The sequence below is a fragment of the Podarcis gaigeae genome, assembly GCF_964106915.1.
Source record: "Podarcis gaigeae genome assembly, chromosome: 5".
NCBI classification, from domain to species: Eukaryota; Metazoa; Chordata; class Lepidosauria; order Squamata; family Lacertidae; genus Podarcis; species Podarcis gaigeae.
In genome coordinates, this window is record NC_139681.1 from 16,160,404 (window position 1) to 16,185,870 (window position 25,467).

Below are 25,467 nucleotides of genomic sequence, written 5' to 3' on the forward strand. Positions count from 1 at the left end.
GAACAAATGGGGGTCTGTGAGGAACTTGTGGGGGAGTAGGGCACAGTGAGGATGACTTCCCTCCCCCTTCCTTCCGCCCCCCACCCTGCATGTTCCTCATCTGACAGGCATGAGGCCTCTGAAAGACTATTCCTATGTCCCAAGAAGCTCAAGGGATGTGGTCCCAGGCATTTTGAGGGCTCCATGGGGCCTAGCCGGCGAGGGGAGCCCAGGGAATCTGGCACTTCAGCCTGAAAGTCCTTAGGTCCACTTCTGTTTATGTGGAGGCTTGGCTTCAGCTCAGCAGATCCATTCCTTCTGAGCCTAAGGCAGTGTAATGGGTTTGGGGCTCAGGTTTGGTTGAACATTAATCCTTAGCTGGCTGAAGACTTGTGTCTGCACACTGCTCTCTGCTGTTGGGGATTTTGGTGGAAGAGGGTACAAACCTCAGATAGCATTAGTCTTGGAGGTGTAGGGAGTTTAACATGCATGTTGATGATCTCCTCCACTGTAAGAGGCCCTTTTCTTGTCTTATTTGCTTCCCCCTTTGCATTCAAACCCACAGGTGCTCCAAACAGATGGTTCGGAACCACAATTTTTGAACTAGAGAATGTAATTTTTCTAAGCTTCTGAAAGCTATTGCTTGATACCCAACCGTGTGGATGAATTGCAATACAACCCTGTATCTCCACTTCCTGTAACGTGACAGGCCATTTTGCTAGGAACAAGCTTCGTTATACAACGGCATCCCCACCCTTGCCAAGCCAGTTTGCTGGCATGTTTGGTCCCCTCACTCCAAGATACTCTCACCTTCTGAAATCCCCTTCAAACAGCAGGCACTGGCAACCCCACATCCGACCAATCCCTGCCTCCAAATCTCATGTGCTGATTCATTGCAGGACTGGGTTAAGAACCCAACATGCATACTTGGTTAGTAGACTTAAAATCCATGTGGTTATGGTTCTTGGTTAGATGGATACCTTAGTACATGCCCATTTCTCAGCCAGCAAGCATGGATGGCTTCTCACTGGGTTCACAAACACTGGCATGCTGGTTTTAACTGGTTGTGGAGTTGGTGGAGGGTAGGCGGATAGGTAACTCTAGGTTCAGGCACTCAGGATATACGACTCATGCCACATACCTTGCTCAGCCAGGCCGGCAGCACTCATGGCGGCCGAAGCAGGGGCGGAGCTCTGCCTGCCAACTGATTGGACACAATCATTCAGTGGGAGGAGCCATAATGAAGCAAAAAGGCCCAACAGCAACGAGAGAGCAAGGTGCAAGTAAATTAGTTTTGAAAGGAAAAGTAGGAAGAAAGAAAGGATCGAAGAAGGGAAACACACTATTACAGGGGGTAAAAAAAGGTAATTGATTCCCCTTAAAACATTAAGATAGAACTACAGAATCCAGCACAGAGGGTTGGACGTCAGGAACGGCGTTCAGAAAATGGCAGGATTTAGCTGTAAACAGTGTTTATAAAACAGGCTCTCAGATACAGAGTTCTGGGATGACAAAGTCAAAGAAGAGGGACATTAACATCAAAGAGGCAGTAATAAAGGCTTTGGGGGAGAAGGGGGAGGAGTCGGAGGGTGCTAAACACTTGCATCCAAATGTCATTGCAACATCTTCTATTACGAAAGATCAAATTGTGAGAATTTCCCCCCCAAAAAACCACACACGCAATCGGTACGTCTGGGTTCATAGACACCACAGCATCTTCAGCCACTGTGTGCCAAACATGTGTTCAGTAAAAAAAAATAGTAAGTTCAGTAATAGGGAGATCAACATCCTTTGCGCGGGAAGTACAGACATGGTGTGAGCTGTAGTTTATTAGGAACGTTTTCCAGAGTAGCATTTCTCACAGCTCTCCAGAGTGGAAAGATGGTAGTTTGTATCTTCAGCACTCAAGGTTCTTAAGCACCCCCTCCCAAACTGAAATGCACTGGGAGGGTCTGGATACTTCTCTTCCAAGAGTTCTGATATGCATTTACTGAGTTTTCTCATAGGCCTGGTTCACACAAAACAGTAAGGCAAATTCTGACTTACTAGGGCTGCACACTTTGCAGCCTCCTCAGTCCTTCTTACTGCTCCAATGTGCCGAGTTAAGCCAAGGTTTTGCTTTGTGTGGTTAAGAGCTTGTGGTTAAGCTCTTTTCACTAACCACGAGCTGCAGCCAAGTTCTTTTCTAACCACGAGCCGCAGCCAAGTTCTGTTCTTGGCTACAGCTTGTGGTTAGCGAGGAGACAGCTTAACCATGAGCCTGGGTTTGGTTGACCCATTAAGCCAAACCTTAGCTTAGCTCAGCGGGAGCAAAAAAGATCATGAAAGAGCCGAGCGGCTGTGAGCCTACACATCTGTGCAGCCATTGCAAGACATAGCATGCAGTATTAAAACCACCTTCCTAATAAAATGGTCAATGAGAAAACAAAGTTAAGATGTGGTTAAACCACCCAGATGATATCAAACAAAACGGAAGAAGAATGTATGCAATTCTACACCACCACTCAGAAAAGAGACCAACGGAGTATTTGGGTGTCTTAGTGGATCTTCAGGAAGGGCAAACGTCCACCTAAAAGCAAGACAGGATAGTAAAACATGCCTGAGAAAAGGGACTTATGGGAGGGGGGGAGAGAAGAGGATGTAGCAGCACCATTTTCTAAGTCAGAGCTTTCCAAACTTTTCATGTTGGTGACACACTTCTTAGACACCCATCGTTTCGTGACAGAGTAATTAAGTTTTACTAGCAAACCGGAGGTTAAACTAACCCCTTTCCAGCCCCGGGAAGAGTGTGGGGTGCATTTGCGTAACACACCTACACACTGCAGCCGACCCACTAATGTGTCGCGACACACAGTTTGGAAAGCTCTGTTCTAAGTGAGGCAGGCAACCCCCGGCAGTCTTCTCGTTAAGTTATAGGAAAGACCAGACCTCATTCTTCCTCAAAGTCAAAACTAAGCAGGTAAGCTCTTCGGGAACCCGCTGAGAAGAAGACTACAGCATTAATACAATGCATTTCAAGTATTCAAGGCACTTCGCAGATGTTATCTCAGTGATCCTTACAAAAGCCATGTAAAATCAGGAAGTATTAGCTCCTTGAGTGCAAAGGATTGAATCGTGCCTGAGGGCATCTAGTGAGTTTGTGGCTGAGGTGGGATTTGAAATGGGGAACCTGGTGCTCACATCTCAAGATCTCAGCTACTCTATACCAGTCTGCAAAAGGAAGAGATATATAGAGAATGGATAGCAGGTTCAGTAAATTAAGACTAGTCACCTTCCCAAATCTACCATATTTTTCGTCCTATAGGACGCACTTTTCCCCCCTCCAAAAATGAAGGGGAAATGTGTGTGCGTCCTATGGGGCGAATGCAGGCTTTCACTGAAGCCTGGAGAGTGAGAGGGGTCGGTGCGCACCGACCCCTCTCGCTCTCCAGGCTTCGCGGACCTCTCCGCAAGCAGCGGGAGCCCAGTGCTGGGCTCCCGCTGCTTGCGGAGAGTTGCCTGCATGCTGAAGCCTGCGTGTGCTGAGCTCAGCGCGCCCATGCTTTGCGGACCTCAGCAAGCAGCGGGAGCCAGCGCTTGGGCTCCCACGGCTTGCAGAGAGCTGCCTGTTTGGGGGCGGGGGAAGCTCGGGCTTCCCCCGCCCCAGCCCCGCGCCTGGGGGGGAAATAATTCCCCCCCTTTATTCCCCCCCCCAAAAAAACTAGGTGCGCCTTATGGGACGGTGCGTCCTATAGGGTGAAAAATACAGTAATCCTCCTGCCTTGCATATTCAGAAGACTAATGAGTTAGTCACTAGTTCGTTCGCTATCTTGCCCAACATTTTATATACCTATATCTGCATTTATTCGAGTGCATGCGCGCGCGCTCTCTCGCTCTCTCTCTCTCTCTCTCTCTCACACACACACACAAAAATTCAGTGTCATAGGTCCAGTCTCACGGGTGGTTCACATTCGCAGATTAATTACTCAAAGACTGGAGCATCAAGAAATCACAGAATCGTAGAGTTGGAAGGTACCCTAAGCCCCATCTAGTTGAATCCCCTGCAATGCAGAAATCTCAGCTAAAGCATCCATGACAGATGGCCATCTGAATCTTGAGCCAGTCTTTATGTGTGACTGAGATGACCCTTGAGCCTATTTAATGAAGTGAGGGCAAGAAGCAGCACCCTCATTCTGATTTGGCCGCCATATAACCACCATATTCCATTGGCTGCATGATGAGGGGACACTGTTGCAATGTCCAGGCTGGCTAGGATCTCTTTCATTCTCCGCTCTGTAAAAGCGCTAAAGCTTCAGATCAGAGGGAGAAGTACTGGTGAATGGGTGGCCAATAGTTTAGAACCAAAACACATGGTTTGAAATACAAAAGAGGGATTGGGGGAAAGGGGAGGGGGAAGAGAGAAGGGTTTCACACAAAATACTTGCTTAAATTACTACTACTACTACTACTACTACTACTACTACTACTACTACTACTATTCTGGGAGGTTTTTAACACTTGATGTTTTTATTATGTTTTTAGATATGCTGTAAGCCAGATGGGCAGGGTATAAATATCATTATTATTACTATTAACTTGTTGAATGGGTGCGTGTGCATACACACACAAACATGGGTGGCATCCAACTGTGTCCGCTCACGAGCAAATAAGACTTTCCCTTGCGCAATGGGAATTGCCCTTCCTCTCCACCCGAGAACACCCCCAGAATCTGCTCTGGAGGGGGACTGCCGTATTTTTCGCTCTATAGGACGCACCGGACCATAGGAGGGGGAGAACAGGAAAAACAAAAATTCTCCCCCTCTCTGCTCAGCGCCCCTTCAGCGAAGCGGCTGGAGAAACGGAGCCCCTTCCATTTCTCCTCCCGCTTCGCTAAAGGGGCACTGCGCAGAGAGGGAAAACTGTGCAGCACCTCTCCAGTGAAGCGAAGCCTGGAGAGCAAGAGGGATTGGTGTGCACCGACCCCTCTCGCTCTCCAGGCTTCAGACGGCTATCCGCAAGCCTTCTGAGTGCAGCAAGAACTCCTGGTGCACTCCGAAGGCTTGCGGATAGCTGCCTGAAGCCCCGTGAGCGCAGCGGCAGTTAGCGCTGTGCTGCGGGTGCTTCAGGCTTCTCCTTTTTAGCCGCGGGGCTGGGGCGGGGGAAGTCCGAGCTTCCCCCGACCCCAGAACGGGTTGGGGAGCGGCAGTCCCTTCTCCCTCCTGGGGAAAGGCCCGCAAGAGCCACGCAGAGCTTGTGTGCGGCTCTTGGGGGCTTTTCCTGCCTGCCCCCTCCTGCATTCGCTCCATAGGACGCACAGACTTTCCCCCTTAGTTTTTAAGAGGGAAAAAGTGCATCCTATGGAGCGAAAAAATACGGTTATTTATTTATTTATTGGAGCTGGGGTTGGTGAGGGGCTGTACCAGGGAGAAGATGATGGTTAGGTCCACTTGAGTGACACTGAATATCATAAAAGTGAAGCAAGGTTTTGTGAAACCTTTTCTCTCCCCTCTGCATTATCATTAATGAACACCCAGCACCAAATTAATTTGAACCAAGGTGTGGTGCCAGAAACTATGCTTAGGGGGAGCCTCAGTCAGCCTTGCCTCCATTAAATATATTTGTATGACACATACATCTGCAAATGTATTTGTCACATCCACATTTCACAACTGTACCTCTAGAAAACCATTTCAGGTATGGTCTGTCGTGCATATTGCATATGTAGCATACCTCATGCTGCACATATAATGTATGGTAAAAACAATGTGATGAAGGGAAAGTACTTGGAAGCAATACTGGTACCCATGGTCAAGAGCTGTATTATGGTACTGAACTTTTATGAAGAATCTAAAGATGGTCATCACCTCCCTCCCACTGTGCTAACCTCTGAGCTGTTGGTTCTAATCCTTTGCCCATCTGGTGCCAGCCAGATGTTTTAGGCTACAACTCCCACCACAGCCCCAGTCCAAAACATCTGGAGGGTACCAAGTTGGGGAAAGGTTTTCAATACTAGTTCAAGGACCATAAATATATTTGAAGCCACAAAGGCTACTTCTAGAGAAGAGTCATCAATGCTTTAAACAGAGCTGTGTTTTCTCCAAACGTAACTAAATTCAGGGGTGCAAACTTGCTTTTTAAAAAGACAAAAGAGGAAAAATCTTTAATTCTCAGGAAGTTGTATTGTACAACCACTGCGGCTTGCAGAACAGGGAGAGATTGATGAATCATAGAATTGTAGAGTTGGAAGGGACCCTGGGGGTCATCCAGTCTAACCTCCAGCAATGCAGGAATCTTTTGCCCAACATGGCGCTTGAACCCATGGACCTGAGATGAGGAGTCTCATGCTCTACCAACTGAGATGGGGGCAAAGACCAACACCTCAAAGCTTGCTCCAGGTGAAGACCCCACCCCACCCTCCTCAAAACAAGACAGTTGACCACCAAATGCCCTGTGAGGATAATTTCGGGAGCGGGGCAGGCAACTAATACATCAGTCTGCTCCAGTTGAACTGTACCACATTACAGGCTGTCTACCACCAGTTGTCCTATGGGAAGGATTCTGACACACTGTTATATTTTATTATTTCTTGGAAGGAATTCTATCCTGAATTGCAATAAACTGTAAACAATTGCAATGAATTGTAATAAAATAAACAATTGCAATAAATTGTAATGAAATAAATTTTCTGCTCTCCAGCAGAATCATGGCTTATGCACAGCCCTAGCACTAAATGAAACATAGTTCCTGCAAATTCTACTTGATTACTTTCAAATATATGTATGTAGAAAGTCCAGTTTTCACTGAGAAATATCAGACACGCTTAGGATATCCAATAACCAGAGTACATGAGCACTTAATGAAAAAACATAAAGCTCTACAGTCAGCATGGGGGGCGGGGCGGGAATGCTATGCTTGATCATTTCTTCAGCTTGTATGGATGAAGTCACAGAAATAAGGATTTGTCAGGATTCTGTGTCGTGAAGGTAAAACAGGACAAAAACAGCTGTCATTTCAAAATCCAAGAGACCCAAGAGATAGTAACTGGAGACAGGCAAGAAAAAATAAATAGGAGTTAACCTGTAGATTTATCCTTTAGTGCGGTGGTTAAAATAGCTCCTCCTTTAGTATCTCAGTTTGGCCAGACTGATTAAATCCACATTATATGGGTCCAAGCCAAATCAAAGCAGTAATCAGAAGCCGAATTCTAAAAGCAAGCCCCTTCTGTATTCGTCTGCTGGAGGGGGTCAAGAGAGCCCTGTGATGTCTCAATGGAGCACTGTCTCTGTTTTGCAAAAACTAAGTGCTGATCTATATATACACAGAGAGAACGCAGAGAATGAAGTGGAAACCAAGTGGTACAGTCCCACAGCGGAACTGTAGCTTTCTGAAAAAGGGCTGTGCTCCCTCGTTTTCTGGGGGTTCACAGGCCAGTGGCAGGCAGGGACAGAGGCAAAAATGGGAGGAGCAATGGAGGAAGCTTTTTACCCTTGTACAATGGGCTGCATTCCATACGAAAGTCAGAGGTCTCTACACACACTCCTCTCATTCCATCCACTTACACATCTATTGAATTTGACAGCAAACCATGGTCACGTGTTCTGAACCAGCTCAACAGCACTTGCATCCCACAGCAGGTCCTGAGTACAATTTAGGATGGAGGGTCACATGCCAGCCACGCGTGGGGCAAGAGGCAAAAGAGGGTGGTCCTGTTAGGTTTATCAGGACAAGAAAGCATGTTTGGCTTTGCTGACTTCTGGAGGTTGTAAGCAAAAAACAAAGCACTTGCAATTGAAGTGGCAACATGCTAGAGAATGTGTTCAGAAAGGACTCATAACGGTGTCCTACATGCCAGGTAATGAAATTCCTGCTGATTTATTGTCTAAGGTTGTTCCAAAGGATCAACACTGTACCTATGTACAGAAATCGGGTTTGTACTGAGATTGTACTGACACACTGCCCAGTGGTGTTCACAGAAAGGGGGAGGATGTTAGTTTCTGTTCTTATCACTGTGCAGCTGCTTGGAGTCACAGGACTCTGTTTACATTCCAGAGACCTTCCAGGCTGTTGGAAGTCTCACGGGAAAGGAGACAGGATGTGACATTAGTGGTTTCCTGTTTCCTTTGCTCTTCAGTTGCTCTCCGCTGTCATAGAGAGAGGATGTCTTTTCTGTCTCCGTAGCTTAGAAATAAAACACTTTACAATGTAGCCCAAACCTCTTGTCTCTTTTCTGTGCTGGAAACTCTGCTAGAGAATGTGCCTTGGATCCTTATCAAAGGCTCAGGTCATTAAACACATCGGGAGGAGATTCCGAAGACTCGGAGGAAGAAAATGAGCTTTATCAGCTTGGCCGAGCGGAGATCCCGACAGGTCCAACAAATACAATAATTTAACTTTCTGCAGCGGGCTGGTTGCTACACAAGCTCATGTACCCTTTCTCCATTGTCCTTCCAGGCAGGCAAGAGGCGTTTGGATGCGTTCCACCTAGGCAGAAGCGCTCTGGAATGGTGTAGAGTAGGGTCACTGATGGGTGCAGCCTGGCGAGAGTCTCAAAGGCCAGACAGACAGCACTGGAGGGACACATTCAGCCTCTTAGCCTGAGGCTTCCCACCCCACATTTTGGAATGTTCCCCCAACGCCCGCCCCAATACTTCCAGCAAGCAAACTGAAACAAAAAAAAATCAAACAGAAAAATAGAGGACACCAGAAAGAAAAGTTATTGTGTTATTCTGCTACTTTTATTACTATGCTCTGTATTATTTTTTATTATGTTCTCAATGTTGTACACTGCCCTGGGATCTTTGGATAAAGGGTGGTATAGAAATCAAATAAATAATAATAGTCCAGCCTGCTGCATTGTTTGATATTTCTACATACTGGGCTTTTGTTACAGACAGAAACAAACCAACAAAAAATAAGATCCATTACTACCGTCCACCCTATCACAAAGCAGCATAAAAAGGCCCAAAAGGATTAGCTGTTGGGGCAAGAATGAATTTTTTATATATATATTTCAAATATCTGTGTAGGAATATGCCATCTTTTTGCCCCTAGTTTCTCTCTATCATATCTTCAAGACTGCAAAGACTTTGTCTCTTGTCAGCCAAACTTCCATGTATGGAGTGCAGAACTGCAGAACTGACTTGGATAGGAAATGGACTGATTCGGCCATCCATAGTTCAGTAACTAGTGTAAAAGTAGGACAACCTGCCTGACCAACCCACACAGTAAACCAGAGGAGAGTCTCCTGTTAAAGGATGGTCAGACACTGCAGATTTTGCTATAGGTCCTGCTTAGAAATAACCTATTCCCTTTGTGCGAAGTCCAATAGTTCTTCAGGTCAAGGATTCAATTAAGCTTTGCAGGATATCAAGCTTTGCAATTAAAGCTGCCCTTCTAATCCTCTTGTTGGTGTCTAGCAGGTTCTTCCAACTAGACAGAGCACACCAAAAACAAACACCCTCGACGCATTTGCTGCTGGAAATACCAGTTTAAACTCTGTTGCCATGTTAACCCAATATGAAGACTCTTTAGGCAAGACTACAACATGACAAATAGCAATCCTTTGAGCTACAGCACCAGCACTGTTGCAAGATCAAGCCAGAATGAGCGGTTTTCGCACTTCCAGCTTGAAATACAGAAGGGTAGAAAGGGGTCTGCAACTGAGGCGAGCAGCAGCACTCTTTGTTTTGCAACCCCAAAGCTCTTGGTGACGTTCACCATCCCCTCTCCCAATAATGCCCTAGATGAAGCATCATTCTAGAGCATTTGGGGAGGGATTGTGGTTGCTTCAAAAGGTAGCCATCATTTTATTCCCTTGACTGGCTTGGGTCGTCATGGGATCCATGGCAACCATGCTTCTGTTCCAAACTGTCACAGGGCGGGGCATACCCATGATTTAGCATTAACCTCAGGGTGTGTGAGAGTAATCTGAATTTATGGAGGGTGTGTGAATTACCGTATTTTTTGCTCTATAAGACTCACTTTTTCCCTTCTAAAAAGCAAGGGGAAATGTGTATGCGTCTTATGGAGCGAATGCAGGCTGCGCAGCTATCCCAGAAGCCAGAACAGCAAGAGGGATTGCTGCTTTCACTGCGCAGCGATCCCTCTTGCTGTTCTGGCTTCAGAGATTCAGAATATTTTATTTCTTGTTTTCCTCCTCCAAAAACTAGGTGCGTCTTGTGGTCTGGTGCATCTTATAGAGCGAAAAATACAGTAGCCCTGTGGTCATGGTCAGAAGTTTGGTGAAGTTAGGCTGGTACACCACCTACAACGTTGTTGTTGTTGTTGTTGTTACTGCTACCCCATCTATCTGGCTGGATTGCATTGGACTACTGTAATATGACCTACGTGGAGTCTCCCTTGATGCAGAATGCTGTGGCCCAGGTTGAATGGAGGTTGTGTTGTTAACATACAAATCCCTGAACAACTGGGGACCACTTTATCTTTCATGTTGTTACTGATAATGATTAAAAAAAATGTTTAGGGGTACTCTCATTTTCCTACTCATATTGAAATACTGCCCCACAATGAGGCCAAACTTAGATTCACAAATGTTTAGGGGTATGCGTCCCCCCAGAAAAAAAGCACTGATGATGATGATGAGGTAAAGTACTCTTGGACGGTTAAGTCCAGTCAAAGACGACTATGGGGTTGTGGCGCTCATCTCTCTTTCAGGCCGAGGGAGCTGGTGTTTGTCCGCAGACAGCTTTCTGGGTCATGTGGCCAGCAAGACAAAACCACTTCTGGCACACAGAGGACTTTGACAAGTGGCAGGGCGCATGGAAATGCTGTTTACCTTCTTGTTGCAGCGGTACCTATTTATCTACTTGCACTGGTGTGTTTTCGAACTGCCAGGTTGGCAGAAGCTGGGACAGAGCCACGGGAGATCACCCCATTGCGTAATAATCCCTGAAAGACCACCTCCCCCTGTAAGATCTGGAGGGTCACTTAGACCACCTGGGGAAATTCTACCTGTAGCACTGCACTGCACCCTACAGAAGATCTTATGGCACTGACACATGCCAATCTTAGTGGCATGAGTTAAAGGTCTGCCATAAGTTAAATTGCCTAAAATTACTAAGTTTGGTGTGGTTGATATCCAAGTTATATCTTGTTTTCCTGCGGTCAATAAAGGGCAACAACGAACTCTCAAATGATTCTCTATGTTGTTAATGATCTCCCAGATCTGTTCAGTCAAATTTGCCATTTCCAGGCAGATTCCAGAACTTGCTCAGTCACTCTTTTAATGCTGGAAGATTATGGGCTGCACCATCTGCTAGTTAATAAACCAGTTTTCATCTAAGCTTTTTGTGTGTGCACCCATTCATTTCTGTTGGGTGTCCCAGACCTTTTACATTCCAGGAATTTATGTTAACTTTCCTGGCTGGCAGCTTTTTCAGCATGGCAGAGATAAAATTAAAGAACCGTGGCAATTAACTGAGTAAGGCTTGGTTTTTAGTTCATCAAGAGAGTGACCATGAGTAAAAGGTCAAAGAAGGGGGCTGTAGATGTCATGGAAGAAAATATTTGGAACACAAAGAGTTCTGCATTTCCCCTGAAACAATGAACACTTGTGCTCATTCACTAGTGCCAGGCGAGGGCTTCAAAGGAATCCACTGACCCATGTGGACACGGAACTTAAAATATATCGAGAAAAACATTAAAGCAAAAACCTTCCCTGTAGTCTCTTTAGCAACAGCAGTTTGTTGCTTCCCCAATAAGGTAGTAGTCAGTTGCCTGAGATAAGAACTTATTGGTCAAAGAATATTAATTTGCAGAGCCTTTTTCTATACAGACGCTAGATGGAGCTATCCGCCTTCTTCCCAAGAAAGAAAATTAAGGCAGTTAGAAGAAGGATCTTCTGTCTCGAAAATTTCTCTTGCGAAGCAGCTGTAGGGGGCTCTGAACTGGATCAAGACTGAAAGGGAGAAGTTGCCATATCCCCTCCCACAAGGCCCTCTGGCCCTACCTTGGGGGAAAACCAGAAATGTTAAAGATTCCATGTTTGGAAAATAAGTATTTTATAACACCCTGTGCCAAATGTTCTATACAAATGGAAAGATGGATCAGTAACTTGTTTTGGAATGGTTTTTCCCTTGGTCTCCCTGGGCTGAGGATATTCTTCCCACTCATATTTCATGCATAAAGCATAACAGGGGGGAAATGTGTACAATCCCCAAACAGATATAATTAAGACCCATTTAAACAACCAGAGCAGAATGAAATGTTGTAAATGCACTTCAACCATACCTAGATTAGCAACTGTGTGTTTAACACTCTATGTAAGTGATACAGCCCCCATTACGGTGGGTTTGCAGTCAGAAGATGTAAGCCCCACTGGGTTTAATGGGGCTCAAGTACATTTAGCTGTCTCTTGTTATAGGACTGCCTCTTAGACATTCAATCAACACAGTGAATCTTACAATTACCATTCTATGCTCATAATAATTTGAAGATTGCAATCACTGGATAATGCACTTTAAAACGTGTATCCCTACCAATGTAAACTCAGCCTTCAAATGCAGGCAGCTTGAGTCATACTAGACAATATTCCAATTGGCGTTAGGGGGGAGACACCACGTTCAAATATCTGAAGCATCCGTTGGTTCATGTGTTTTCTTCTGTGGGGGCAAGAATTTAGACCTGAAACCCTCTCCCTATTCTCCCTGCACAAAGATGTAAGATGATGAACTTATTAACCAAGTAAGTACCGTACTTTTCGCTCTATAAGACGCACCAGACCACAAGACGCACCTAGTTTTTGGAGGAGGAAAACAAGAAAAAAAAAATTCTGAATCTCAGAAGCCAGAACAGCAAGAGGGATCGCTGCGCAGTGAAAGCAGCAATCCCTCTTGCTGTTCTGGCTTGTGGGATAGCTGCGCAGCCTGCATTCGCTCCATAAGACGCACACACATTTCCCCTTACTTTTTAGGAGGGAAAAAGTGAGTCTTATAGAGTAAAAAATACGGCACTTGGGCAGCTTCCTCTGTCCCTGCCCCAAACTGAATCGTTCTGATGTTTAATCACTTAAACTGGCAGCTTTCACACACACACACACACACACACACACAGCTTTTTAGACATTCCCCTTTCATAGGAACTCAAAGCTGCAATATTTCCCAGTTCAGGTGTTGCTTTCTACATACAGAGCTCTACAGCAGGGTTGGGGAACCTCAGGCCCAGGAGTCAAATATGGAGCCTCAGGACTTCTCCTCAAGCCATACTGCCTCTCCCCAGGGCACAGCCCTCATCCTACACCCTCAAGTGCTTTTGAATGGCTAGAATGCCTCATTGAACTGTGATAATGCTTCTTGCTTGCTTGCCTGGATGGATGGAGGCTGAGGAGATGTTTGTTTTCTTCTTTTTCTTACCCCACCTACTTTTGCCTCTGGCCCCTACCCAACCCTGGCACGCTGCTCGCCAGGAATAAAGCCCTCAGGCTGGAAATTATTATCACTATTATTTATTTATTATTATTATTGTTAAATCTGTACACCGCCCTTCATACAGCTGATCCCAGGGCGGTTCACAGCATTAAACGTTCCTCACGATGAGTTTAAGATTTAAAAGCAGGTGGTAACCCTGTTTTTCTTGACACAGCTAAGAAGAACTTGTCTCCACAAGTATCTCCCCACAAAAAACACACCCCTAAACAAAGTGAGAAGTTGTGGGGTGGGTGGTTTGAGACTTCTCTCTCTTTCTATAAGTATTTGTTGGAAATTAGCTCTGTGAAGCTAACTATTAACATTATGTATTTTTCAATTACAAGCAACGCTAAAGATTAAAGCTGCAACAACCGCCTCAGTTGTAGCTTCTGTATTCTAAAGGCACGATGTAGCCAAATGGTACATATGAAATAATAAAATAATAATATTTGCACCCCACCCCATCTAGCTGGGTTGCCCCAGACACTCTGGGTGGCCCCCAGCATATACAAAAACTTAATAAAACATTAAAAATTCCATATATAGGGCTGCCTTCAGATGTCTTCTAAAGGTTGTATAGTTACTTTAAAAAAAGCACGTAGCCATCCTCAAAAATAGTACAGGCGGCAACTATTTTAGGCACCTCCAATTGGCGCGTGGTTGCCAATGTGTGGGTCCTTTTGGACCCAGAAGAGGGCAGAACTGGGACGTAATGGGGGCAGGATGTAACAGGGCAGGGGGCACTTATGCATGCTCCGCTGATGTACACAGGGGCCGGGAACGGACCCCCTGTACGAAATGGTTGCCACCTGCAATTCCAAAGGAAAGCAAAACTCTCTTTTTAAAAAGAGAGAGAAAAGGCTAAGATTCACTATCCTATCTTCCCAACCACACCTGCCTACCTCCCCACTGCCCCCTGCCAAGCCACCGATGCACACAAAAAGTAAACATATATAAATCCCCTGTAGGGACAAGATTGTTTCCTGGAATAAATTGCATAAAAGTGAGCAGCAGCAGCAGCAGCAGCACAAAAGGAAGGCATTCCCTGCTTTATTAGCAGACGCACCTCCCAACAATATATATGAATAATAGAAGTTAACAGTCAAGGAAACGTTTTAGGAGAAAAAAGGACATGATTCCATTCCCCCACCCCCCACCTAAATAAGCCACATTTCTTAGATAAGAGAAAGGCACAGGAAGAGGGGAGGAATCACAAAGTTACGTATTATGGTCCAAGACTGCCATAACCCCCATCTTCCAGACACATGCAAAGACTACTCACATGAGAAAGGCACTATTAGAGTAGAAACGAACTTGGTGATTATAAAAAAGCAAATTCAACTGGTTTTTTAAAAAAATGAGAAATCCCCCTTTATGTAAATTCCCATTTTCTGAGGGGTATTATCATATCTGGGATAGTACCAGCTCTTGGCTACAGGCATTGTCAAGGTTGCTGGGATATCAAGGAGGGTGGGAGCCTCCGAACTTTCACAACTTTTACCTGCTTGCTAGGCAGGGCCAGCGTGAAGATTGTCTCCCCACTGCAACACTTAGGACACTGTGACTTTAATACAGAGCACAGAGTGAGCCCTCTTTCTGGCTGTGAACTAAAAACCTGTTTCAAAACACATCAGAAGGAAACAGGCAACAGCCTGAGTGCTTTAGGAGTCTCTGTGATGGGATTTGCGGGACCTACCACTCCATTTCTTCCAGTAATGCATCTTGTTCTCGGACGGAATTAAGCTCCCACTTCTGAGCTGAAAGAAATAAGCCTGCCACCACAAACTCTAAAGAACCGAGTTCCTAATGGAAAACTGAAGGATGCGGAGTAATCCATCTCAAAAGTCGAGTGTAATGAAGGGTCTTCAGGTGAACGAACCGACTCTCAAGTAGAATGACTGCACCTTCCTAACCTCGAGTTATATGTATAATGACTACAGAAAATCTCGAAAATACCCTTCTTTAACAAAACTTGGGATACAATCTGCGTCGTTCACTCTTCATCATTTGTTTAACACATGCATTAAGGCCTATATTTAAAAAAGAATGAGGAAGGAGGAAGAGAAAAAGGAGAGGGAGGGGAATACTTACCTGAAAAATTCCGAGACACCAGCATTGTTGTGAGGATCGCACCCTAAAAAGAGAGAAAATGATTTGTGTTTGATAGCAGGCTCCTGAGAGATATTCCACACCATGTTAGCAGGCACGCATGCTTACTGTAGCCTATAAACAGTAAATGTTAGCCAGATGTAAGGCAGGCCAGCCTAACAATACACAACAAGCTTCCTTGAATGAAACTATTCCACTGCAACTTTTTTTGCAAGAAGGAATGTGATTTTTGTATGTCACAACGGCCGCCCAAATATTACTTGCTAAAAATTGGAAAACACAAGAACTACCAACAGTGGAAGATTGGCAGGTGAAGATGATGGACTTTTTGGAGCTAGCTGACCTGACTGGAAGAATCCGCGACCAGAAAGAAGAGGCGTTTCAAGAGGACTGGAGGAAATTTAAGGACTATTTGAATAAATATTGTAATATAAAAAAGTAGAAATTACTTGAAAGAAACAAATAGGCCTAGGATTAAACTAAGTTATAATTAAATAAATGGGATTTAGAATGTTAAGAAAAGTGAGTAAGATGGACTATAATTGGAAATTGTTTTAGTTTAATCATGATACTGGAAAGCTGTTACTTTTAACTACAAGGAAACTCAGAAGGGAGGGACTTGAGGAAGTCAACCAAGATGTTTAAAAGGTTGGATTTGTGAAGAATTAAGTTTGTTGTTATTGTTTATCTGTTTGTTGTTCTTTTTTTCTTTTTCTGTTTTTGTGTATCATTATGCTTTGTGGCTTTTGTTATCATTGTGGAAAATCTAATAAAAATTAAATAAAAAAAAGGAATGTGTGCAGCACACAATGCAAAACCTTGGCCTCACCCCAATGTCACAAGTTAAGACTTGCATGGGAAGGCCCTGCCATCAGACACCCCAGAGTACAGCATGAACCCCAATGTCTGTGTCAGTAGCAAATATGCACCCCAAATATGTACTACCACCTACCATAACCCTAAACCATGAGAACATAAAGTCTGTGCCTTCAACCCACCTTCAGCTTTCTTCTGGCATTGAACTTCCTCAAACATTCCACAGTCTCCTGTCTGTGCATCATGGAGGCCACAGTTGATCGTTGCTGGGGAGGGAAGCAAAGAACACTGTTAGGAGTATCTCTGATAGGAAAGAAAAGCAAATATCTGCAAAAATTACCCCCCCTTTTTTTTGTCTCATCCCTGAATGTCAAGGTAAAAGAACCCCTGACCATTAGGTCCAGTCGTGACCGACTCTGGGGTTGCAACGCTCATCTCGCTTTATTGGCCGAGGGAGCTGGCGTACAGCTTCCGGGTCATGGGGCCAGCATGACTAAGCCGCTTCTGGCGAACCAAAGCAGCACATGGAAACGCCGTTTACCTTCCCGCTGTAGTTGTACCTATTTATCTACTTGCACTGGCATGCTTTCCAACTGCTAGGTTGGCAGGAGCAGGGGCCGAACAACCTGAGCTCACCCCATTGCACGGATTCGAACCGCCGACCATCTGATCAGCAAGTCCTAGGTTCTGTGGTTTAACCCACAGTGCCACCCGCATCCCTGGTGCTGTCAAGAGCCGTGCTCTTAACACTACTGTAAATGTGCAGGGGGGGGCAAAATGACTGAAACTACCCTTCCAACAAGAGCAGTAGCAGGGAAGGGAGATACTTACACAGACCCATGGGTGCTTAAGAGCCTGGTCAGCTGTGATACGTTTTGCTGGGTTTATTGTCAGCATCTGGTTGATTAAGTTCTTCGCTTCCGGAGTCACAGTGTCCCATTCTGGAGACGGAAACTAGAAGCGAGAGAGGAGACAGGGAAATGCCTTTTGTCCCTTGCTGCACTGAGCTGGCTTCTCCTGCCCGTGGCTCCACAATGAACTCATTGCCACATTCCACCCTTTCAGCTGGCAGCTTTGGCATATTTACGAACATGAGAGCATTCGGAGATTTGCATTTTGGGGCAATGCATAGGCAATGCATGATGCAGTTTTGGGGATGGCTGCAAGTGGACTGCAGAACCCTGCAGGTGCCGTTTTCTTTTTACGCGCTGTTATAATCATTTGTACCTTACATTGGTGCTTGAACTTCACACATCTTCCAGCATGCATAAAAATGTAAAATGCCGTCGCGTTGCAGCTGGACAGCCACACCGACTGCAGCATGACGGACTGACAGGCAGGAAGGCGAGTGAGGAAGTAGAATTGGTTTAGGGCAGGGAGGAGTTGTGAAGCCCCACAGTCTATCTATACTGCCATATTTCAGCCAACTGATTGGAATTAACTGTACAGAAAACAATTCTCTTACATCGTAGGCTCCTGCCTTGATCTGCTGATACAATTTGTGCTGATCCTCATCCCAAAATGGGGGGTACCCCACTAGCAATATGTATAGAATGACACCTGGGGGAGAAGAAAAGATATTGCAGTTACATTGCCCTGCTCCAGTTAGGCCTGCAGCCCATTCTCACAATGCAGTCTTGAAATACGAGCCTAGACACTTTCAAGTCTACCTTCTGTGGAAGGACTTTCTGCCATGGCCATGCCACTGCCCTAGGTGCTGTGATTCATTTGGAACACCAAGAGCTCAATTTTAAAACTAATGCACGGGTCATCAGAGAGTATTTGCGGCTTTGTCAGTCATAATATGTCCCAGCGGTTACTAAACTGCAAGCCCCAAGGGCTGGAAAAGCCCTTTGTGTGATGGTCTTCTCCTCTATGTACAGTCCATTGTAAGGGAGCGCTTGGTGTTAACTTCCTGTGTTCTCATAACCAGACTTGCTTCAGTAGTGAATTGTGGGGGGCATGTTTAGGGGAAAGCCCCATTGCACAAGCGGAAAGTGTATTTTAATGAACTGAATAGAGTGAAAAGACATGGGGACGTGGAGAATGTGTGTATGAACTTAACAGTTCTGAGCTTTATTTTTTTTTAGTCGCTTTTTGTTGCTGATATTGTTTTATAGATTATAAATGTTGTACCGATTTGTTTATCATATAATATGACTTTTGATGTAATTGCGATGCTTAGCTTATTTTTATAGTTATTTTATAGACAGCAATTGTTTTACTGATGATTTGTTAATTATTTTAGACGATTCATGCTGTACTTGTGAAGTCATATTATGCTCTATGATGTTCTATTCATTGTTTGTAAGCTGCTTTGGGATTCATTTGAATGAAAAGATGCACAGAAAGACAATCAATCAATCAATCAATCAATCAATCAATCAAGTCCTTGCACAGGGCTCCTGCTGATGGGACTCGATAGATGAGTTCCACCCTAGCTTTATTTTTTAAATAACTATCTTCCCTTCCTTCTGAGTTATTGCAAAATGAATAATTAACTTGCATAATTCGCTGAAGATATTGTGGAGACCCTCTTTTAAAAACGATGTCAGATTTTAAGCATGCATACCCCTCACTGTCAAACAATATGAATGCTAGGTAGCCTTACCACATGCCCATATATCCACGGGTTTTCCATAAGGATCTTTTCTTAAGACCTCGGGGGACAGGTAGCCTGGAGTACCAGCAAACCCTGTTGAAACACAAGATGCGGAACAGACTCAGCAGCTTAAAATTAAAGTTGCCATTCTCACACAAAGCGGCTGGTGTATGTGTATAAAAGCTAGGATATTCAGGCAAAGTAGAGTCGCTAGGCTATCAATAACAAAGCAAATGAGACAACATCCTATCAGCTCCTAGACCAGGGAACCTTGAGCCATATCATATTATTACTGTATGTTCAACAAACCCAAACAAAAATGCCAGACTCATCCATTTCCAGATATGCACAGGGAGCATTTGGAACAGAAAATGCCACTAAGGTAGTAAGGAGAGAGGGAAGCAAATTAGGCACCTGGAAATGTTTTAGGCGCCAGGTTTTGGTTTGTAGCTGGGATCCCATACTGGGGGGAAATGCTCCAAAAAGAGTGAATAGGCTAGCAATGGGATTTATTAGACTGGTGTAGTTGCCACTGAAATTAACCACCACCAGTAGAAGTGAGCAGTGGTAACTTCATGTTGTTGTTATTTTAGGGTTACTAGGCTTCATGGGTGAGGGAGGAGGAGGTGAAGAGCACGAGGGGCTGACAGATGAAGTCAGAAAATGGTGTCTTAAGTGGTGCAGAAAGGCGTCACTTTTTAGACATTAGTTCTAGCAGAACAGGAGAGCATCATTTGAGCTCCAGTTTAGATAGGAGGACAGTACTTGGCTGGTGACCAATGTACTTTGCTGCTGCTTTTGGTGGCAGTCAAACTACTCTCACTGTGTTACTGCAAAAATAGTACATTTCTAGCTACTGGCTGTTCACTGCAGGTGTGAGCTGTGTGCACATGGAAGTTTGCAAAACACCCAGAAGATAGATATCTCTCTGGGGAAAAAATAAAATTCTTTGATGCACAGCCTAGACAGATTGCATCACTGATTTCCACTGGCACAGTGAATACCGTCATCGATATTCCCTTCAATCAGAGCACAACCCCTTGGACAATCTTAGATTTCTTCCTGTTTGGGGAAAAAACACTTACCAAACCATGCCTGTTGCTCCCCCTGAACTTCAATCGCAAGTCCAAAGTCAGCCAGCTTGACAGCTGCACCCTTGCACTTACTCGCAAGTAGCAAGTTCTCAGGCTAGGAGAGAAAACAAGAAGAGAAGGAAAACCTCGAGTAAATATATTCTCTCTGCAAACGCCTGGTCTATATGTTGAAAAGTTCACACCTACAAATGTCCTCTTCCAACAGAAGAGCTGTCCTTAAAAAGCCAGCTTCAAACTTGCACCAATGACAAGCTCCAACTGGTAGCATTCTGCAAAGGAAACCATGTTCCCCTCCCACCCTACCCCAAAGATTATGCAGTTAATTTATATAGAATTCTCCTAGGCAACCCTTGCAATCCAAGACAAGTTATTAAATATATTGACAGTAGATGGCACTGGCGGTACACTTCCTTCACTTCTGCTTGAGATAACATCCATGTGGAGACATAATGATGCAGCAGACATAGCAAACTGCAGTGATACAACTCCCAATGAACATCATGCCGCGTCCCCAAGGCACAGGACAAGTAAAAAAAAAAAAAAAAAAAAAAAAAAGGAGGGGGGATAATATGCAGGACCATGAACACATTGATTTATTTGCACAGAGCAAGGGATTTGAAGTTATGCACCAAAAAAGAGCAGAAATTCTAAGTTTTGCAAATTAACACACATTTGTGTAATTCACTCCGCTTTTGTGAATCATGAAGGTGGGTAGGCAGGAAGCTGGACAAGCCCGTTCAGTTCTTTCAAGCCTAAGCTGGGCAGTTTTAAGGGACAGAAACTCTTCCATCACAGAACGGTTCTCTTTGTATTCTTTGCTCAATTGTAAAGTCCATCACGGAACGCAGAGCATCCGGCTAAGGACTGCTGAATGGAGAGATCCAGATGGGGGTGGTTATGTAGTCACTGCAGCGCTCTTGTCTGCTGATTCAATGTGAGCTCTGTTGGAAATTTTCATCTGCAAGGATTTATTACGACGAGGCCTCTGTTGCCATGAGGCTGAGGAGAATAGCCACTATATCCTTCCCTCCTTGCTCAGGGCAAGAGACTGTGTCCCCTTTTCTCCCTCCTGGCAGACAAAACTAAAACAACTCCAATGCAGATAATTGGAGAAGGCAGAAGCAAGGGACTCAGAAACAGACTGGAGTAAGGATCGCCCGGGGCTGGAATCATTCCACTTCTGGAGAGACCAGGGATCTTGTATCTTAACACGCAAACTCTTAACTAAGCAGACTATGAAATTCAAGTTAAAGCAGGGCAGCTGGTTCAAGTAATGAAAAACCACACCCAACGTAAACTTTTGGTGGGGGGTTGATGAGGGTGCCCCATGGTGTTAGGAAACAGGATCCTTATTTGGGGGCAAGCACTGAGCACACAGAAAGAATGTTTATTTTCCATGGCCTCTGATATTCGTGGCAACTGAAGCTTTTGTTCCAGGCGGATTTAGAACTGACAGGGTGCCCAGAAAATAGGCCAGGTGGATGTTCAGGGATCAGTTCTATTGCGCTCCATGGCGGGAATAGGTCAAACATACCCGAAGAACCCAATGCGGTGGGAAGGATTTACCAGTAAGTGTTGGAAAGCTCGCACCCATAAGAGAAATGCATTAGGATCAAGTGTCTAGAAAAGATACAGTGGTACCTCGGGTTAAGAACTTAAATTCATTCTGGAAGTCTGTTCTTAACCTGACACTGTTCTTAACCTGAAGCACCTCTTTAGCTAATGGGGCCTCCTGCTGCCGCTGCGCCACTGCTGCACGATTTCTGTTCTCAACCTGAAGCAAAGTTCTTAACCCGAGGTACTATTTCTGGGTTAGCAGAGTCTGTAACCTGAAGCGTATGTAACCCAAGGTACCACTGTATTCTTTTGAATACATTTAAGACTGAGCTGAAGTCCAATACAGTGGTGCCCCGCAAGACGAATGCCTCGCAAGACGAAAAACTCGCTAGACGAAAGAGTTTTCCGTCTTTTGAGGTGCTTCGCAAGACGAATTTCCCTATGGGCTTGCTTCGCAAGACGAAAACGTCTTGCGAGCCCCCCCCCCTTTTCATAGCCGCTTAGCCGCTAATAGCGCTAATCCACTAAGCCGCTAATAGGGTTGCTTCGCAAGACGAAAAAACCGCTAGATGAAGAGACTCGCGGAACGGATTAATTTCGTCTTGCGAGGCACCACTGTACTTACTCATTTCAGGGCTACTTTCTGCTCTAATCTGAATCAGGTGGTAACCATGTTCCTTTTCCCCTTATTTTTGCAAATTATTTTTTATTGCTTTCCAAAAGTTTTAACAAATTAACATCAAATTAATACAAAATGAAAAGTTGACTTACCATCCTGCTAACCTGATGTTTCTCTTCCCTTCCTTACTTGCTGCTCAATGTTACATACATTTCCTAATTCCATTTCAATACTTAAAATAATTCAGCATTATTTTTTCTTCCCCACCCCCTTCATTTCCCATTGGATGTGTATATTTCAATTCCTGCTAGACTTTTATTTAACTAGAACATATTCCCAAATGTTAAGTGGAGTTACTATTCCCTTTGTCAGCCTGCAAAGATCGTTAACCATGTTCCTGTTTTACAACCACTTTGGACTAGTATATGAACATGAAATAAACTGTTGGGTCTTTGGACACAGAAGGTCCAAGCTGAATCATTTTGTGTTCCTAACATACTGTATTTTCTAAAAGCAGGGAGGCATTCCTCCATATGGGAGCATCCAAAAATCCCATCTCCACCTGCAAGGAGAGGCAGTCCTGCCAAGGAAATACCCTGCCCCTAGATTCTGATTAATGCATCAATTCTCAAAATCCTGTTTTCCCTCCTCTTGGTTAGAAATCATGGGGCTGCTGCAAGTGTGTGTGTGTGTGTGTGTGTGTGTGTGTGTGTGTAAAGCAAGAGACCCAGTCCTCCACAAGCGCTTAATATCAATGGCTCCATCAACACTGGCAAGCCTTTACACTAGCAGTAACAACAACTAGAAATTCAACCACTGCTATGCAGTACATCAGATAGGATACTACAGATAGGCAGTGCACAATATTCTTGGTCATACTTTGAAAGATGTGGGTGCATAATAGACTTAGGGGGAGGGAAAAGCATGCAGCAGCTAAGGACAATGAGTTGACAACCACCATTTGCCCATAAAGTTGTCTACTTCCCACTCTCTTCCCTGGCACATCACACAGCTGGCTCAAGATATATATATATAACTGTGGGAGATATTTACAGCCAAAGCCTCGTGCCAAGGGCTGAAGAAATGCCATTCCACTGGTGCATATCACAACTCTGTTCTGCATCTGGATTATGATTCCTGGCTGGTTGTGAGAGCTTCAGCATTCATGGTGGGAGCGTTGGCCTTGCTCTCTTAACATACGAATAGGGAATGCACCTCTTTTAAAATTAAAAATGAACCAGAAAGGCTCAGCACGAACATATGTCACATAACGGAACAATGAAATAGTTTACCAGTAATTCAATTCCTAGGGAAGACTGGACATTCATAAGCAATTGTATAATAACTTCAGTGTCCAGATATTATACACTTATTTCTAGTAGCTCCAGTTTAATCACCTTATTCCCAAAGATTATGCCTATATTGTGAATACTAGTGGTGCATGACCCACCCACCCCAGCTTGCATCAAAGCTCAGCTGTTTTTTGGCAAGCATTCCTGCTGAATACTCAAAAAATGCCAAGGTAATTTTCATGGCCCCCTGCAAGCCTCCTCCTCATAAACAAAATCTATGCGAATGAGGAGGAAATGGCAAGCAGTGAAGAAAGTTCACTGGACATGCCTTCCTGAACCAGAAACCATGTCATCCCCATCCCTTGTTTTTCTAGACAGAGAAAACTACAAGCCCCATGATTCCTGCAAAAAAGAAATACTTGGGCAGCATGTTCAGAAGCATCCTTTCAACCTCATGAGTTCAGAGCCTGCACCCATAAAAAAATAGTTTAGCTAGGCTATTATTCAAACAAGTTGCTTGTTTTGCAGCTGTCTGTGGTCCTATAGACCATGTCTGTCTAATCTCTGCCTGGGAGAAGCAAGCAAATCACTGCATCTGATAAAAACTATGCTGTACTCTAAAGCCAGGAACAGGGAAATGCTGTTTGACTCCAACTCCCATCAGCCCCAGACAGCACAGAAGATAGTCAAGGATGATGAGAACTGTAGTTCGATAATACCTGGAGTCCCAGAGATTTCTCAACCATGCTAGAAGCATGTTGCAATGGGTGTGGGTGGGTGTCTACAAACAGAACAATGCTCTTTGACACCTTTTTAAGTTCTCTTTCAGATTGGAAGTTGTCACACCCAGACTTCATTGCATGCAACTGTCATGATTTATGCACTTGTTCTTTTCCGGAATCATGCCTTAACAGGAATCAGTCATGGAACCACATGCACCACCCCAAAGTCCCTGTCCTTCTGTATGTTGAGCAGGGAGGTCCGACGGGGCCTTCCAAGCACATTCAATGGAATGCACAAAGAAGCTTCCCCCAAATTGGTTAAGCTTGCTTAGAAGACTCGCCACACTCAAGAACTCTAATAACACAGTGTTCCCCAAACACACCAAGAAGCCCCCTTCATAACTCCCCACGAAACGTTGGAGGAGCAGGCGTTGAGCATTTGGAAGTGGTGTGTAACATACTGATTGGACTGTAAGCAGAGAAAAATACATCAACGCACAGCTCAACAACCCCCGTGAAATTCCTAGTTTCTAGACTCCAACTCTGATGCCATTCCAACCCCGAAGAGAAAGTTTTACTCGCTGGAGACAAAGTGGTGGTATTATGCCCAATCAACGTAGTTTGTTCCTAGGTTTGGGCTCTCCGGCCTTTATATAAGCCTCTTCCCATTCCCACAATGACAGCAGAAAACAATATACAGTGGTGCCTCGCAAGACGAAAATAATCCATTCCGCGAGTCTCTTCGTCTAGCGGTTTTTTCTGTCTTGCGAAGCATCCCTATTAGCGGCTTAGCGGATTAGCGCTATTAGCGGCTTAGAAAAAGGGGGGGGAAGGGAAAAAACTCGCAAGACGTTTTCGTCTTGCGAAGCAAGCCCATAGGGAAATTCATCTTGCGAAGTGCCTCGAAAAACGGAAAACCCTTTCGTCTAGCGGGTTTTTCGTCTTGCAAGGCATTCGTCTTGCGGGGCACCACTGTACTGTATTTTGTTAATCTAGCCACATGTACAAAATACTCATTGTAGCTCTTGGCTTTCTTGTAGTAAAAGATGGAACACTGGGAGGAGGAGGAGGAGGAGGAGGAGGAGGAGGGAGTGGGAAGAGGAGGAGGCATCCTGGCACAAGATACTCACTGTTCAGAGATTTTAATTTTCTATGAGAGCAGCAATATTAACACTTGTGGGGTCTTGTTAAAGGCGAGGAAAAAAGCATCTCAAAGTGATGTTCACTTCCATTTGAATCCATCTGCACCATTGGCTAATGCAGGATATAACCCC

At 44.7% G+C, this 25,467-nt stretch overlaps 1 protein-coding gene across 37 annotated transcripts in view; it reads right to left on the bottom strand.

Moving 5' to 3' along the window:
• The window catches only part of CAMK2G (calcium/calmodulin dependent protein kinase II gamma), a 164,933-nt gene that overhangs the window by 41,832 nt on the left and 97,634 nt on the right, over positions 1-25,467 (bottom strand). For 19 of the 37 annotated variants that reach the window (XM_083738369.1, XM_083738379.1, XM_083738375.1 and 16 more), the window contains 7 exons: positions 19,995-20,097; positions 18,919-19,002; positions 17,773-17,867; positions 17,139-17,261; positions 16,490-16,573; positions 15,474-15,516; positions 1,121-1,183 (listed from right to left, as the gene is read on the bottom strand). In XM_083738369.1, the coding sequence (XP_083594495.1) occupies positions 1,121-1,183; positions 15,474-15,516; positions 16,490-16,573; positions 17,139-17,261; positions 17,773-17,867; positions 18,919-19,002; positions 19,995-20,097 (595 nt within the window). The remainder of the gene's footprint in view (positions 1-1,120; positions 1,184-15,473; positions 15,517-16,489; positions 16,574-17,138; positions 17,262-17,772; positions 17,868-18,918; positions 19,003-19,994; positions 20,098-25,467) is intronic. The other 18 variants (XM_083738377.1, XM_083738366.1, XM_083738356.1 and 15 more) reach the window with 1 other exon arrangement.